The sequence below is a fragment of the Chlorocebus sabaeus genome, chromosome 2 (assembly GCF_047675955.1).
Source record: "Chlorocebus sabaeus isolate Y175 chromosome 2, mChlSab1.0.hap1, whole genome shotgun sequence".
Taxonomy (NCBI): Eukaryota; Metazoa; Chordata; class Mammalia; order Primates; family Cercopithecidae; genus Chlorocebus; species Chlorocebus sabaeus.
Window position 1 is genome coordinate 58,601,892 of NC_132905.1, and position 18,219 is coordinate 58,620,110.

The following is an 18,219-nucleotide window of genomic DNA, read 5'->3' on the forward strand; positions in this document are numbered from 1 at the left end:
AACTCCACCTCTTCTCAAGGCAGCCTTTCCCAATTATTTACAAAGTGATAAGTATTCACTTCCAAACGCTTATAAACTATCTCTTTACAAGCTTTACAAGGCACTATCCTACAAAGCAGCAATGAAATTACTTAGTACCCAGAATGAAACATACAAATTACAACCTACCTTGTAAAGCCAGAGACAGAGGGAACATAAGCATAAACAAAACTAATGCAAGTGTATTACTCATTCATATTTACCATGCAAAACGAAAGTTTTATGAAGCCTTGAATAATATATATTTGCTCTATTATATAGGCAACTAATCCTCTGGAAATGGTAATGAATCAGTATTAACACCCTCCCTAGTCTAGAATTTCGGAACACGAAGAGGTGGTTTTGAAACTTCTGAGAGAGGGATAGATCTAGAATCTCTGAAGGGTTTTCCTGCGGCAGGCCAACTAGCCCTTAGATCCACAACAACAAATCTAATTCTTAAAACATTGCTGGGCTTTGAAGAACACAGAGAAACTAAAAAGGGACTAAAAAATGGTAGGGGAAGAAGGAGGAGTAAAGAGGGAAGAAGAAAGGAAGCAGAAGACAAGTGAGCTAAAACCTGATCTGTGAGCAACATGCAAAAGAAAAAACTGCAGAATGCCAAGGAGCTGATGGCAATACTAGCGCCAGGATCTACAGGTGGCTGTTCCCTCCAGCACCCAGTCCCCAACCATGGTAAGTTTAGGGAACTCAACCTGAATTTCCATTCATAAACCAGAACCCTCAAATGGAGCTAAAGTGCCCTCAATCAAGAGCATTCCCAGACTCCCGGCAAAAGCAAAGACAAATCTTCTGGGAGAAACCAGAATTAACAAACATGAAATCTGTAGTCATTCAGTACCACTCTCAAAATCAAATATCACAAAATATGCAAAAAAGAAGCCACTGTGAATGAGAGGCAGCTGAAATAACAAGCATAATTAGACAAACACTTCAGCTACTAGGATTATCACATACAAAATATGAAATATTATGCAGTAAATGTTTAAGAAAACAAAAGATGTCTAAAAATGAACAACGATCAAGAGACAATCGAAAGCAACCAGCCACGTAAGAATGCCAAACCAGGCCGGGCGCGGTGGCTCAAGCCTGTAATCCCAGCACTTTGGGAGGCCGAGACGGGCGGATCACGAGGTCAGGAGATCGAGACCATCCTGGCTAACACGGTGAAACCCCGTCTCTACTAAAAAATACAAAAAAAAACTAGCCGGGTGAGATGGCGGGCGCCTGTAGTCCCAGCTACTCGGGAGGCTGAGGCAGGAGAATGGCGTAAACCCGGGAGGCGGAGCTTGCAGTGAGCTGAGATCCGGCCACTGCACTCCAGCCTGGGCGACAGAGCAAGACTCCGTCTCAAAAAAAAAAAAAGAATGCCAAACCAAAAAAGCTGTTAAAACATAAAAAAAAATCATTGAAATGTACAGCTCAATAGATTGGTAAAGTAGCAGATTTGTTCCAAAAGAAGAGAGTCAGTGAACTAGAAGAAAGAACTGAAGAGACTTCCCAGAATGCAACACAAACAGATTGGGGGAGGAGAAAATAAAAGCAAGCTTAAGAGACAGGGAAGATAGATCAACAAGTTTAAATAAGAATCCTAGAAAATATGGCCAGAATGAACAGAAACATACCAATATTTGAGAAGACAATAGCTAAGAATGTTAGAGAACTATAAAACATGAATCCAGAGACATGAGAAACATATATACCAAGTAAGATAAGAAATCTTCAACTAGATATTTTGTAATTAAACTACAGAACAACAGACACAAAAGATCTTAAAAGAAGCAGCCCGGCGCAGTGGCTCATGCCTTGTAATCCCAAGACTTTGGGAGGCTGAGGCGGATAGATCACGAGGTCAGGAGATCGAGACCATCCTGGCTAACACGGTGAAAACCCGTCTCTACTAAAAATACAAAAAAATTAGCCGGGTGTGGTGGCGGGTGCCTGTAGTCCCAGCTACTCGGGAGGCTGAGGCAGAAGAATGGCATGAACCCGGGAGGTGGAGCTTGCAGTGAGCCAAGATTGCACCACTGCACTCCAGCCTGGGGGACAGAACGACATTCCATCTCAAAAAAAAAAAAAAAAAAAAAGAAGCCAGAAAGAAAAGACATTTAAAGGAACAACAATTACATCAAAAAAACAGAGTTTAAAGCTGCTACAATGGCAACTAGAAGATAGTAAAAATGTGGCATAAATACTACTCCTCCTCCTCCTCCTCCTCCTACTACCACCACCACCACTACTAAGGTATGTAATATAAAAACTTCTTGAAGACAATAAAGACCATGCTAAGGGAGATAAAACTGAAGGGCTTATGACTTTTCAAAGAGAAGCTTCTTTGCCAATACATTTTAAAACTTTGGCGATAAGAACAAATCCTTAGAATTCTCCAAATTCTTAGAAAAATATATAACTTACCAAACCTGAATCGAGAAAAAAAAAAGAAAAATCTGAATAATACTAAAACAAGTCTAAAACTATCAAAGAAATTGAGTAAGTTGGTAAAATCTTCACATAAGTAAAAAAAGCACCCCAGTTTCAAGTGGTTATATAGAAAAGGTAAACAAACTTTCAATGACAGCTCATTTCAATCTTAGAAAACTATGTTATACAACAGAGAAAGAAGAAATGCTTGACAATAGGTTTTATAACCATTATGACAGGACCAGTCAAAAACAATATGAGCATGAGAAAGAAAAACTGAGGCCAACCTCAGCTGTGAACATAGATCCAAGAATGCAAACAAAATATTAGTCCAGGCTGGGTGCAGTGCCTCATGCCTATAATCCCACAACTTTAGGAGGCCAAGGCAGGAAGATCACTTGAGCCCAGGAGTTTGAGACCAGCCTGGGCAACATAGGGAGACCCTATCTCTACAACAAATTAATAAGAAAAAAAATTAGCTGGGCACAGTGATGCACACATGTAGTCCCAGCTACTCGGGAGGCTGAGGCAGGAGAATCACTTGAGCCCAGGAAGTCAAGGCTACAGTAAGCTATGTTCACGCTGCTGTACTCCAGCCTGGGCAATACCCTGACTCAAAGAATAATAATAATAGTAATTAGTCCATCCAAAAATCTAGAACTATAATTCACAATATTAATACTCAAGAAGAATCATCATCCTCTCAATCAAGTTTTTTCAAGAAAAAAAATTTAAAAACCTCAAAACCCATCTAAGATTTTTAAAATACATCTCAAACTAGGAATAGAAACAAACTTATTTAATTTGATAGAGAATCTACCAAAAAGTTACAGAAAATATTACTCTTAATGTTTCACATTAACAAAACTCTCTTTAGATCAAAAACAAGATGACCCTTTATCACTTCCATTTACCAATGTACTGGAAGGCTGAGTCAGGGCGGAAAGCAGACCAACTGGCAAGTATGTTCATTCCTTATTCACAGACAATCTGTCTACCAAGAAAACAAAACATCTGTAGACAAAATGTAGGAATTAAACAAGTCACATATATTTACCTAATCCAGCAGTAGGAATGAATAAACTTGAACTAAATTTAAAAACATGGATAAATCTTAGAATTAATGTTGAGGGTAAAAAGCATGTCAAAGGTGATTATGTACCACAGAAGATCATTTCCATTACACTCAAAACCAAACAAAACCACACAAGAAATTATTTAAGGGTATAAATATATGTGGTAAAGCCATTTTTCAAAAGAAAGAGGATGATAAAATGCAGGGGAATGACCGCCACAGAGGTGAGAAAGGATGGTGGAAGAGCACCTAAGTAGTTTTTAGTTCCTAAAATGGAGAAGGGGGAGGGTGTCAAGAGTATGTGCTTTATTACCATGCTTCCTAACTTACATATGTTATGGATTCTTTAACCATTACATAAATAATATAATTAAGTTGATAAAATAGTACAAACAAATGATGGTCAGTAGATACATATTTAACTAACACAATTAAAGCTCCTGTTAAAAACAACTCACTTACACAGGTTTCATTCAAAGGAGGGTAACCAAAGGAAACATAATAACCACTACAGAATATGCAGTGAATCAATGTGTGTACTTTGGAAAGGAATATAGCTCTCAAAGGAGAGAAAGGGGAACCAGGGTTATTGAGCACTAGCCATGAAGACAAGTCCTGGGCTGGAAGTTTCCCATATTTTGTTTTTTTCCATAAACCCAGAAAGCCCCTCATAATAAGGCCCTGGAGAACTCTTCTACTGTAGGAGATCTTTCCTACAGTGGCTTCCTTCTAGAGCCAGCTCTGCACCTGTTCACATCAGGCCTTTCCTTTATAGCCATAAAAGTTCATCTTCTCACACCAGCCTAAGCATACACCTCTCAAACCACAAATAATTTCTCAAAAACCAACAATTAACTTTCAGAACCTATAATTCAGTTCTGAGTGTGTTCTCCAGGTACCCATAATCTGGCCACTTAACTAATATATTTGGACAAGAAAGACTTTAAGCTTAATAAGTCAAAAACCACACCCAAACACAGTTTCAACATTGAAGATATGATCAATGCACACAGATATACAGATGCATAAAGATCATAACCTCGCTGGTAGAAAAATACAAGTTTTTGCATGTCGGATTTATATATATGTATATATATGTGTATATTTATATGTATCGATGAATCACCTCCAATGTTAGAGTATAAGAAATTTACATAAGACTTACATATCAGTTTATATAACATTTTTAGGTATTTTTTATTTTTTTATTTTTTGCAGTGCAGTTTCTCAGTGTGACTATATGACCTTTTGGAGGGCAATTCAGCAATATCTGCTACCATTTAAGATGTGTGTACTCTTCCATCTAATAATTTCACATCTAGGTACCTGTACAGGAAAAACTCTCACACATTTGCAAAACAAGAAAATCACAAGAAAATTCTTTGTAGAACTGTTTGTAAAAGTGGGAGGGTGGGAGGAAGGAAGGAAAGAAAAAAAATATGTCCACCAATAGCCATTTTTGTCTTCAAATAAAATTAAAGATCAAAAATACTTTATTTCCAACAAGAATTATAAAAGTTAAATAAATTCATCAAAACTTACTTCAAAAAGGAAGAGGATGGAGTCCAGCTCCTCCCTTTGTGACTTATTATTCCCTGGAATATTAAAAAATAATTAGTTATCATGACATCATTTAAACTTTAGGACATTACAAATTACGCTAAAAGGCAGCTTAAAACTAGTAAGCCTCAACATACATTCATTTATTCAAAAAATAGCAAGAGGCAGTATGGAGAACACATTAGGATTGCAAACAGACAACCGAGCCAGACTGCTTGGATCCACAACCAGCAGAGCTGCCCCTTGCTAGCTGTTTGAACACAGCTTCCATGTTTTCCAACTTGTTACCAAACTATGATGGGTAATTTATTCATTTCTCAACTAGTTACTTATTGGCTCAAATTGTGGCAGAATGCACAGCACAAAGAAAAATTTCTAAGTTGGTAACATAAAAAGTCATAGAGCAGATAACTATAAAAGTAGTATATCTTTTTGGGCAACTGCACATTGTTCTATTGATAATAACAACAGTAATAAAACCTACAACACCTGCAGCAGAGGTTACCATTTTTTGTCCTCTCTGTGTACCAAGCATCGTGCTAAGTGCTTGACATACGTCATTTAATATAGGAATCAACAAACCTCTTCTGTAAAGGGTCAGACAGCAAATATCTTAGGCTTTGCAGGCCTCTCTTACAAACACTCAAATCTGCTGTTACAGTACAAAATCAGCCACAGACAATACATAAATGGATACGGCTTGTACAATAAAACTTTATTTATAAAACAGGCAGCTACAAGCTGTAGACCCCTGATCTAACTGAATCCCCACAGCTCAATGAAGTAGATATCATTTACTCATTCGTTGAAAAACTACTACAGAATGTCTATATGCCAGGGATTATTCTAGGCCCTGAGCATACAGGAGTGAGCAAAACAGACAACAACTCCTACCCTCAAAAAGTTAATATTCTGGCAGGAGGGGGGCATTCTATAAATGAGCGAGAAAAACAACAGGGAAGGCAGATAGAGAAGCGTAAAAAGATGGTATGCAATTTTGACTGGGGAAGTCAGAGAACATCTCTCTGGTAAGGTTACATCTGAGACAAGATCCTTTGAGGTTAGGAAGCAAGTCATATGGAAATGTGGGGGTTTGGAAGAAAGCCATATGGAAATTTAGGGGAGGTGTGTTCCAGGCAGAGGAACTGAACAATGCAAAGTCCCTGTACCTGAGCATGGCTAGCATAGTCACAAAACATCCAGAGGCCCTTAAGGCTGGAGCACACAAGGGGCAGAGTTGGAGCAGCTGAGGCTGGAGAGTAGGTGAGGCAAAGGAAGGCAGATTAGGTGGACCCTGAGACCACTGTAATGGCTCGGAATGAGAACCCATTTGAAAGTTTAGAACAGCCAAGAATCATGATTTGACTCATATTTTTAAAGGACTCCAGCTGCTCTTTTGACAAGAAACTATGGGATGGGAGAGGGCACAAGTGTGGCGGTGGGAGACCATTTCTGCGGCTAATGCTACAATCCAGGTGAGGATATCAGGAGTTTTAGTGTTACCAGTGTAGGCAATGAGAACAGGCCGATGATTCTGGATGTATTTTGAAGATAGAGCCAATAACTCTGGAGTTTTTGCCTGAATAAATGCAAAGGCTGAAGTTATCACAAGATTATTTATTTCATTATTCCTGGTAGGCATTTTCTTTTCTTTTTTGGGGTACACTGTCTTCCCTGCACTCCAATCGAACACAGATTATACTAAAAGCAAAAAAACTTCAAAAATCTCACTATTTTTATTGGCTCTTCATTATGATTCTTTGCAGTAGATTGCAAGAATGGCCACAATCAAAGACCACCGCAGTGCCTCACCCTGAATTCCTTCCGCTCCATGCTTGACAACTGCCTCTGTTCTATAGGAGCAATCAGGGCATCTGACAAGGGGTCCCTCAATTTTTCCTCTCCATCTCAAAATGTCTCCATATCTACACTATCCCCTTATCTGCTCCTCCGTACATAGAAAGGCCACCTGTACACTCCTCTCCATGTCTCTTCTTCTTCCTTGACCTGTCTCAACCCACTTCCCCCAACACCTGCACCATCGGTTATCCCCCACTCCAGCTGACCCACTCCTCAGTCTGCAAACAGGCCGATGCATTCCTCAATAACCTGTCCATGACCAGGGTGAGACACAATCTGTGTCTTCACATCCAACTTTCTGAAAGGATATTCTCATGGGTCACCTTCACCAGCTCACCGCCCTGTGACTCTATGTTCATCTGTTTGGCTTCCGACCTGCTCCTCACCTAGAACCTTTCTCTCAGCACTCACTGACCAGCACACTGAGGGGTTCTTACTCCCCAGCCCAGCTGCATCTCACGCACCAACGGGCTGACCCTACATGACTTCAATTCTCTCTCCCCTGGGCCTCTGTGACAAAACCCTTTCCTGGCATCCCTCCCAATACTCCATCACTTTCCTTTGTATATACCCAATAAAATAAGTAATTATCTAAAAGTTTTGACCATCACTCTCTTTCTCTGTATACTTTTTCCCTTGGCAATAGCATGATTTCACCTCTTTTCTCCCAAGATCCAGTCACCCACATTGTACCGTCCAGCCAACACCTACACCAAGGTATCCCCCAGGCACCTCAAACACAGACTGCCCAAAGCCACTCTCACCCTCCTGCCTTCCAAATCTGGCTTCCCTCCAGGGTTCCTACTGCTAACGGTACCTCACAAAGCAGACTCAGTGTCCTGAAAGCATCTTTGACTTCTCCCTTTCCCTTATAACCAAGTCTCATAGATGGTAGATCCACTGAGACACAACACTTTTCTTTTCCCTTAACTACTGCCTCCCCGGATCAGGCATCACCATCCCTCACATGAATGATAGCATCAGCCTTCCAATTGGTGTTCCTGCTTCTAGTTCACTTGCTACTTTACAAGACACTTGTCATAGTAGCAAACGCTTTCAAGAGCTCTAACCACCTCCAGAACAAAGTCCAAACTCCTTAGCCTGCAATTCAAGGCTCCTTGCAAGCATTATCTAATTTCCTGCAAATCTCTTTCACACACCTTTGCTGCAAGAGGAAAAAAAAAAAAACAAAAAAACTTTTCCCATACATGTCGTAAGAACAGGCCTAGCTCTACTCACGTTCTCCCCTCCACCAGCAGTGCCGCTCTCTTCCACCTGAAATCCTGCTGTCCTTCAAGGTCCATTCCCAAGGCCGCCTCTTCCCCAAAGCCTCATCTATACACTCAGCAGGAAGTCATCTCTCTCACTTCCCAAGAACCACAGAATTCTATCTAAATGTCTTACAGAACAACTAACTTTTTAACTTTTTTCACAGTTATTTATGCATATGGCTTATTTTTTAAATGAATGAGTAACACCTACTTCATAGAGCTGTAGGGATTCAGATTCAGCCCACGGACTACACGAAAATGAAGGAAGACGGTGACGGCAGCTACTACTCACTGACCATGGACTATGTGTCAAACTCTGTCCTAAAATGCTAGGATACCTGTGAACCTGTTTAATGCTGACAAGAGGATGCCAAAGAGAAACAGCCAGAAGGGTGGGGCCGGGTTCCCAACCCAGTCTGGCTCCCTAGGCTACACTATCCTGCCGCTTAGGTGACAGGATGTATAAATGTATACAGAACAGAACGTATAATGTGATCTTGTTGGTTTGATTTTCAAAGAATATAGTCACAAACATATATAAACATAATACACTAATAATACATCTGGAAGGAGATGCAGGAAATCTTTCATAGTGCTGCCTCTGCAAGCAGGGCAAAACAGACAGTTGAGTTTTCATTTCAGGTCCTTTTACAGAATCCAAATTTTTTAAACAGTACGCATGCATAACTTTTCTTTCTAAGTAACTTATTCCTTTGAAAATCATGCTCTGTAAGGGTTTCTTCTGCTATTTTTGCTAGCCATGTGTTGTTCAATTAACATCTGTATAAGTGAAAGCTCAAGAGAAACAAAGATGCCACCCTGTCCACCAGGCTCTCACAGCTTTGCTAAAGTCTTGGCAAGACAAAAGGCTTAAAAATGTATAATTTGTAGCTCAAGATACACACAACTTATAAAAATGCCTGCATGTTTAAAAAAAAATACACAGAAATGCTTACCTTTTAATTTCAAACTATTTTCCAGTGTTATAAAATTTTCATAGAAGATGAAATATATCTGAGAATAGTTGGTCTCAAAAAACTGCTTAAGATCACTTGCATCCACATTATCTGAAAAGAAAAAGTTTCCATTTACGACAATTCACTTTATACAATTACCAGAATTTAGAAACAACCTTCTCTGAAAAGAAGGCAAGTACAACTAGTTTCATTCCGTTATAAGACAACACAGAACAAAACAGTATTCCTGTTTGTTTATTCTCCACTTAAGAGAGTTCTTAATTGAACCTTGGGTACCACCCATCACTCAGCCCTGCTCAGGAGACTGTGGGGCCAATTCAGGGAGGTCGGAGCTGACAGGTGCCAGCAACGACAGACCAGCTAGAAGGTCGGAGGTAAGCAGGGGCAGGTCTGGGGAGGGACAACATGATTTCCTGTTAGGGGATGAGGAAGTAGAGGTTCATGAAGGAGACAGTTTTTGACACAGGCTGTGAAGAGGGGATAGGTTTGTACCTCTGAAAAACAACTTTGCTGGTGGAGCTCCTAAATGGACCAATTTCTGCTTCCTCCCCACCAACATACCTCTCTGGGCATGAAAACAGAAACCAGCTCAAGTGAACTAGCACAGGCTCCCCAACCACAAGCTTCTAGATGACCTGCCCCACTCATGTATGGACACTGTAGGACCTACCACGTGTTCCTAGAGTTGCCCCTGTTGTACTGCAGTTTTGCTAAACCACAGACTGTGGACAGACAGGCGGGGGTGTGGGAAACTTAGCACAGTGACAACTCCCACTGGGGCTGAGTAGCAACACAGGCAGTTCTTCCAAGGGCCCCGGTCAGCCAGGGTAAAACCTCACAATGCTGGGGGTCAAAGTAGTCACCCACTGTCAACATACCTTTGTACATTTTCCTCAGCAAACAAGGTTGTTTGTGCCATTTACAGTCCTGACCAAGGAGTTGGCACTTTGGGAGAATACACTAGCACCTGAGGAAAAGTAAAAACAGCTTCCTGGAGCCAGGCATTGTAGCTCACACCTATAATCCCAGCTACTTGGGAAGCTGAGGCAGGGGGATCGCCTGAGCCCAGGAGCTTGAAGTTACAGTGAGCTATGGTTGAGCCACTGCACTTCAGCCTGGGCAACAGAGTGAGACCCCTGTCTCTTAAAAACAAAACAAAGCAAAAAACAAACAAACAACAAAAAGCTTCCTTAAAATTCTGCAAGGATTACTCAAGAAAAACATGTGTTGCTCTTCAGTCTGTAACAGTGTTGTACCAATTGCCTTTGCAGTCCTAACACTGAATCTATGTGAATATACATACTATGGTGTTCAAATTACATAATGTTAGCAATAATGCAGATGATTCTGAAGAGTTGTTTTTCTCTGATAATTGTATAAGAGCTTTTCATGCAAAAATGTGCCCTGGCTCTTTGAAATAATGCATGTAAGGTGTTTATAAAGTCTTATGAGCTGCCAATTTCACACTATATTTACTGCACCAAAATAAAACTGGGCACAGAGCTGTGAAAATTCCTAGCAAGGAACAAATTTACTGTGTGAAAGCAGGTAGCAAGGAAACTAGTATCATCAACCCACACGAATATTAACATTCCTGTGAGCTACACAATCTTGCCAAGGAATCCTTGAGTGCCTTGTGCAGAATCTGCCAGTTCCAAGAAAGAGTTCAGTACACTTCAACTCTAATGCAAACTGCTAGCCCATCTACCACTAACTGAGCCCTCTTTCTGAAGCCGGCTTCACTCAGCTGGCTGCCACTCTCCCTCAGCAGTCAGCTGAAACATCCTCACCTTACCCCCAAGACTAGGTCTGCGCCTCTGCTGTGTAGCCCCCACTCTATGCTTCCCTGTCACAGAACACATCACATTTTACTTAATTATGGTGGAATTCTGCTTGAATTCCTGACTTAATTCTGATGGAATGCTCTGTCTCCTCCGTTAGACATATTCCCTGCCCTCACAGAACCCACAGTCTATCTCATGAATCATTATGTCCCATGCATCTAGCACAATATTTAGTTCAATATTTTCTTGAATGAATTGAGAATTCATCAATTAGCCTACACATACAATGATAATGACTATACCTTGTAAACCTACAAGAAACAGCCTAACCCTCAAAATCCTTGGGGAAATCAAAAGACAAATCTTATCTCTGCTGAGGACTCCTGATTTCCATCTGCAGCCCTGACATCTCCCACTGTAGGCTCTAATCTCACGGCCTGCTGCCAGCTGATTCTCCACGTGAGGATCTTAAAGCCCTCTCAAATTAAACGTGTCCAAAGGGAAGTCCTCCATCACATCCTGTTCTTCCCTCAGGCTCTTCCATCTCAGTAAGTTGGAACCCCAACCACCCCGCTGCTCTGGCCACAGCCTGGGCATCACTCCTCACTACCAATCCCCAGTATGCCATTCTATTAGCCTGCCTTTATCACGTACGTGTTCCAGCCCTGGACCGCTTCTGCTCTCCACGGCCTTGCCTGGTCTATGTGGCCATGAACCCTCACACAGGCCGCGACCTCTGCCCATTGCCTGGGTTCCCTGCTTCCACTCTTCTTCCATTCCCTGTAGCAGCCAACACGAATATTTAATAGAGTCAATCAAATCAGATCACTCCTCTACTCAAAACCTTCCATCTGCCTCCAGTAGGACTTAAAATCCGAACTCTTTACCATGGCCAGGAAGGCCCTGCCCGATTTCCCCCACTCAACACCAACTTCACTGCACACCACTCTCCCCTTCACTCCCTATCCTCTAGCCACTGTGGATTCTTTCCATTTCCAAAACTTCCCAAACACATTCTCCACTTGGGGCCCCTGCAGGATGCTACCCCCACTCCCAGATCTTCATGCAGCTGGTTCAGTGTATGAGACAAAGTAGCAAATGCAGACACTGTGTCTGTTCATCCTGCTTACATAACAGCAGAATTCCACAAAATCCCTTGCCAGCAGAATTTTACAAAGCCCCTGACTCAAAGACTCCGCACAGCCCTTCAGAAGAATGCCCTGAAGATGATAAGCAGGATACAGCACCAGTTCCCACATCTCCTGCCTGAATCACGGCATTTTCAGAAAAGATAGATTCGTCTCGGCCCTTGCCTCTTCCTGCACATAATATCTGACAGGATTAATGATTATGCCTCTATAATCTATAACCAGATGGACCCTCACACCCAAACCTTGATAAGATTTTGCTGTAATGTAATTTCCGAGCACACTTAATGTAACTTCTGAGCACATTTAATGTAACTTCTGAGCACATGCAGAGTGCGCCACCTGTATATAAACTGTGGGCTAAAGCACTACTTTGGAGCAGTCTAACAGACACTCTCTTGACTTGCCCTGGTTGCAAACCTCAGCAAGACTTCTGAATAAAACTAATTTTAATTGTTTAAAAGCATCAATTTTTTTTCATCAACAGGTCTCATCCTTCAGAATCTGGATCACACATGACTTCCTCAAAGAAATCTGCAAGTGCCCCTATGTGTCACTCCACATTTCCTCCTCTCCCCGGCCCTCTCCCTTGGTAGGCTCTGCAGTGAATGTGCCTCAGATACAGAATGCCATAAGCTGGCAAACAATTTCTCTAGCATGGAGGATATGGGTGTGCTGATGAAGCAAGCTGGCACAGAAAGCTACTGTGAGATCAACAAGTCCCCATCTTTCCCTCCCTTACTCCCTCATTCCCTCAGACACTCAAATATCAGCAAACCAAACAAAGAGGGTCCTCATCATGTTCAAGGATCCCTCTTAAAAACTGAGATGTCCTCATGAGGCCAAAGGTCCAGGTAACAACCACCTTTATCCTCAGCCATCCAATATCTTTCTTGTGGGTAAGGCATTGGTGGTGTTGAGCTTAAGTGCTCACTAACAAGACAACTAGATACGTTCCAGGGAACCCAGTGCACAGTGAACCCGGAAGCACAGCATCTACAGCACACTCAGTTTATGTACATGTGTTGAGAACTCCTTATTGGTCTGGGCATCCTCTTCGCATGATTCCCCCTGACAGCACTTCAGACGAGTTGAAATCATCCCTTTATTAATTTGCTGCCTCACTGTCTGGCTGTTAGAATGTAAGCAGCATGAGGGCAGAAATCTCATCTGCTTTGTCCACTGTTGCATCCCCAGCCTGAAGAACGGAGCTTGGTACATGAAAGGTACTTAACACATTTGTTAAATGAATAACCAAATAACAAATATCAGATATTTTATCTTTAATTCAAAATCTAGAATCATTTCTTGATTTGTCTTTTTTTTTTAAAGACTCATCAGAAGAATATTTATAAAGTAAGCATAGGTCTCAGGGAAGGCAATCACAGGCAATGGAATTTAGCAACCTGCAAAAAGAAACACAAGAAAGGATCAAAAGCCTACTTTTTAACAAAGCTAATATCAAGAAACATAGAGATGTAACAGGAAGGCTTTGCTCAATTTAAAAAAAAGAAAAAAAGATGACAACTATGACCACAAACTTCCTTCACACAGGCATTCTTGACCCACTCATTCAAACATTTACTAGCCCCTCTCCATGCCAACAAGTGCTGTGTTAAGCTCTAAAAAATTCAAAGAGAATAAGACCCGAGGCCCTCAGGGGTGCACAGGTAAACAAGCAAGTAACAGAATAGGTACCATGCCTGAAGCCCATGCTGGACACCACAGCAGGGAGTGGATAAGGCCACATGGGGAGGCTAGGAATGCTAATGTCATACATTTATGTCATGCTTTATGCTTTAAAGGAAATGTTCATGAGTTTATTTTATTTGACCCTCACCATGGCCCAATGAAATAGATGGGCAGGTGTGATTAAGAGAAAGAAACCTCAGGGTCAGGATCTCACATGACCTGCCCAAGGTAACACAGCCTGTAGGCGACGTCAACAGAACCCCTACCCTGGTCCTGCAACTCCATACCTGAGTAGTAGTACAAAGGCCTCAGGGACAAATGGGAATAAATCAGTCAGGAATATAAAAGAAATAAATCATTACCTTGAGGATGAGCAGGAGAGCCAGAGGAGAAAGAGAAGGAAGGAAAGCCCAAGGTAAGAAACAGGAGTGAGTGACACTGAAGAAGCAGCTCATGGAACTCTCCCCACAGCCTCTCAGGGCTGTAGGGAAGATAGGGGGAGGGCAAGGCTGTGCTCCAGAGTCCAGATGGGAAACCGCCTTTGAAGGGATGGCTTCCAGGGTTTGGCATGGAATGGATGCTAGCACACTGGCTTACTACTATTACAGAACTCAGGGAAGTATCTCCAAATTAACCACAGGGAAGCAAATGGTAGACAGCCTGGCAGAGCTAGAGGTCATTTCTGAATTTTTAAAGAAATCTCCTTTAACTTCTCATTTTCCTGCACCACCAATCAACAGATTGTAAACTGTGTCTACTATTTTCACCTTAAATCTCAAAGATAATCTTCCACATACCACCCAAAACCACCCTCCTCCACCCCTTTGTCCAGCTAAACCTCTTGTTGACAAGTATTTCTCCACATCTAGCTGAAAGGTAACAGCAAAAGTTGAGGGCAAAACCTCTGGGGCACACTGCCTGGATTCAAATGCAGAAGCCACAGGGCCTTGGACAAGTTATTTAAACACTCCCTTCCTCAATTTCATCTTTAAAAAGGGGCTAACAGGCCAGGCACGGTGGCTCACACCTGTAATCCCAGGACTTTGGGAGGCCGAGGCTGGTGGATCACTTGAGGTCAGGAGTTCAAGACCAGCCTGGCCAAAGGGGTGAAACTCTGACTCTACTAAAAATACAAAAATTAGCTGGGTACGGTGGCACATGCCTGTAATCCCAGCTACTTGGGAGGCTGAGGCAGGAGAATTGCCTCAACCTGGGAGGAGCCAAGATCGCACCAATGCACTCCAGCCTGGACGACAGAGTGAGACTACATCTCAGAAGAAGAAGAAAAAAAAAATAAGGCTAACAATGGTTCTTACATCACAGGGCTGCTGTGATGATAAAATGAGCATATGTAGAGTGCTTATGAGAGCTTCAGTCAGCATTATAGAAATGTCAGTAATTTTAGAATTACTTTGCTCCTAGCAAAGGTCACTAATCCTAATACAGCAGTAAGTACTACTAGTAAACACACCCACAAAACCAGTGGGATTATCCCTCTATTTCCTTCCACGTATAATCCTCTTCAATAGCAATTCTATTGCTTTTTAGTTGGAAGGGTCATAACACAGCCTCACAAAAACCTGCTTCAGCAGACCCCGAGACAGCACCAAAGGAAGGGAAAAAGTCCTCATCTCACCCAGTGGGATGCTGTCAAGAGAGGAAGGAGCTCATGTTCAGTTCTCCCCTGAGGAATGACCCTCCTGCACCTTTTATACTGCCTACACCCCTCTATTCCCAAGCCAGAACTAAGAGCCATCCAAGCCCTGTCTACAGTCCTGTGTGTAGATGAAGATAGGTGTCCTTTACTATTTTACCGAAATTCCCTGGATAATGGCACTGAAGGCCTGACGATCAAGCTAACAGGCTGGTGATAGAAAAAAGGGTAAATGAAGAATGTAAGGCAAACTTGACAACTTAATAAAACAGTCATTCAGAAGCACTCAATGAGAACAAGGAAAATAATGAAGTGCAAAAGAACTAGTCAGACACAAGACAGAAAATGCTGACAAGGATGAATGTCATTAGTAATGCATCATTACTTACTTATAGGCTAATATGATTCTGGCGATTTCACATTTAAACAGCTGCCTAGGTCCCTGGGTAGTCTGTAGAAATGCCATAAATCATTCCTTCCTTCCATCCACACATTTGGATGGTACCACCCACAGTGATCCAAGACTGATCTCTTGACTTGCTTTGACTAAAAAGGCCTTAAAAATGTGGCAGTGGTTGCTGGGAGAGCCCCAAGCAGTTGCTGATCCAAGCAAAATGAGAAAATTCATGAAGAGCTGAACCCAAGCCACCAGTCTGGAGCCAACCCCAGGCAACCATGAGTGAGAAGAACCACCCTAGCCAATACAGACCCAACACAGTGAGGGAGAAAAATAGATGCCTGTTGCTGTAAAGCTTACGGAAGCTGCTAGGTTTGGGAAGGTTTGTTATGTAACACTGTTATAGAAATGTTGGTGCAGAATAAGAAACTCAGTACAGAACAGCCTCACTGGTCATGAAGGCCAGCAAACCTATGAAGAGATACCCCCAAGTATAACACATCATCCCCTCCATTGAAGAAGGAAAAGCAGGAAAAATGAATCCAAGTTACAGAGGCTGCCCACTGACACAAACTTTCTGTCAACAGTGATCTATGCTAGCCAGGGTGAAGGCAGGAACTCCTTTTCCTGACACCAGCCAGTATGTTTCAGTACCCCCTGTGCCTGCAGTAATGTGCTAACTGCAGGTCAGAAGTTTATCTACATCAGGAGGCAAAAACCTACAAAATAAGACTTTCCAGACTCAGCAGGCAATCAGATCATTAAACAGGAGGTATATCAGGAATGACTGGCTTTAATGGTCAATCAACATTCTTATCATCATCATTATTATTAAAGAGAAATTCACATCTGGAAAATGCCTATAAATACAGACTTTACAATGTCTCTTGGAGAATCACTTGAACCTGGGAAGCAGAAGTTGCAGTGAGCAGAGACTGCACCACTGCACTCCAGCCTGGGCAACAAGAGCAAACCTCCGTCTCAAAAAAAAAAAAAAAAAAAAAAAAGTCTCCTGGACTGATTATTTGCAACTACAAAGTATGCATGTGGATGAAAATACTAATTTACACAGCAGAAAACTTGATGCATCAGACAAAAGACTCCAGCCCCAGTGCTATAATGGCGTGAAACTCGACATCTGGTCAAAGATGTGGTGTGAGAAGCCCAGGTGGGGAAGGATAGAATAGGAAGCGGGCTGTGAAGGAAGCACAGAGTCCCTTTTGTCCCCTTAGCTAAGCCCCAGTCATCCCCACAAGTCAGTTCACAGGTAAGGACACCTTGCCCGGCTCCTCACACACTGCTCTTAGATGCCCCTCCTACTTCTATACCTCAGTCTCCCCCACCAGACTATGGGCAGAGAGCGTCAGGGTCTCCCTTCAGCCAAAGCATAGGTACTGAATACATGTGTACTAAATAAATGTATCAAACAGCAGAATTTAGATATATAGAGAGGCTTCATAATTAATCCTTTCAAGCATTCCTGAAGTCACACCAAATAACAAAAATGATTTTTTAAAAATCAAGGTAAAATTTCTTACAATGATGGACCAAAAAAGATTCCTCCAAATCAGAAGGAGTCAGGACTACTATCCTAGATAGAGATGATAAATTACTAAAACAAAGTAACAAGCAATGAAGGTCCACCCTGCAGCTAGTATTAATTTCTAGTAAATAGCAACATTTTCAAAAGAATGATGGAGCAAATGTATGTTCATTCCTTAAGTTACCAACAGCATTCATATTGTTAAATTATCTAATATTTATCTACCATCTATTATATAAGTCTCTATGTTATGTAAGAAAAATCTGAAATCAGAAACATCCTCCTCAGCACTAAAATTTTTAAACTTGTTGATATACTTTAAGTGAATTTATATTAATTTAATTATATCTTTTTACTTTTTAACAAGTTATTTTCTACAAAACAGCAAGGAATTATCACCATCACATTTGTTTCACACACACATATATAATGCCTGCTACAAATGTAAAACTTAAGGCATAACTATGAGTAAATATTACCAAAAGTACACTTTCTAAAAAATAAAATAGGACAGGAGCAGTGGCTCATGCCTGTAATCCCAGCACTTTGGGAGGCCGAGGCGGGCAGACCACGAGGTCAAAAGATCAAGACCATCCTGGCCAACATGGTGAAACCCCATCTCTACTAAAAATACGAAAATTAGCTGGGCATAGTGGTATGCACCTGTAATCCCATCTCCTCAGGAGGCTAAGGCAGAAGAATCACTTGAACCTGGGAGGCAGAGGTTGCAGCGGGCCAAGATTGAGCCACTGTACTCCAGCCTGGTGACTCCGTCTCAAAAAAATAAAAATAAAAAAA

At 41.7% G+C, this 18,219-nt stretch overlaps 1 protein-coding gene across 5 annotated transcripts in view; it reads right to left on the reverse strand.

The window, feature by feature from the left end:
- RALGAPA2 (Ral GTPase activating protein catalytic subunit alpha 2) overlaps positions 1 to 18,219 on the reverse strand; it is a 328,251-nt gene that overhangs the window by 286,465 nt on the left and 23,567 nt on the right. For 4 of the 5 annotated variants that reach the window (XM_007961465.3, XM_037993998.2, XM_073008649.1 and 1 more), the window contains exons 2-3: positions 9,183 to 9,293; positions 5,078 to 5,130 (exon numbers count right to left, since the gene is read on the reverse strand). In XM_007961465.3, the coding sequence (XP_007959656.3) occupies positions 5,078 to 5,130; positions 9,183 to 9,293 (164 nt within the window). Of the gene's footprint in view, positions 1 to 5,077; positions 5,131 to 9,182; positions 9,294 to 18,219 lie in introns of those variants that run through there. The other variant, XM_073008650.1, reaches the window with a different exon arrangement.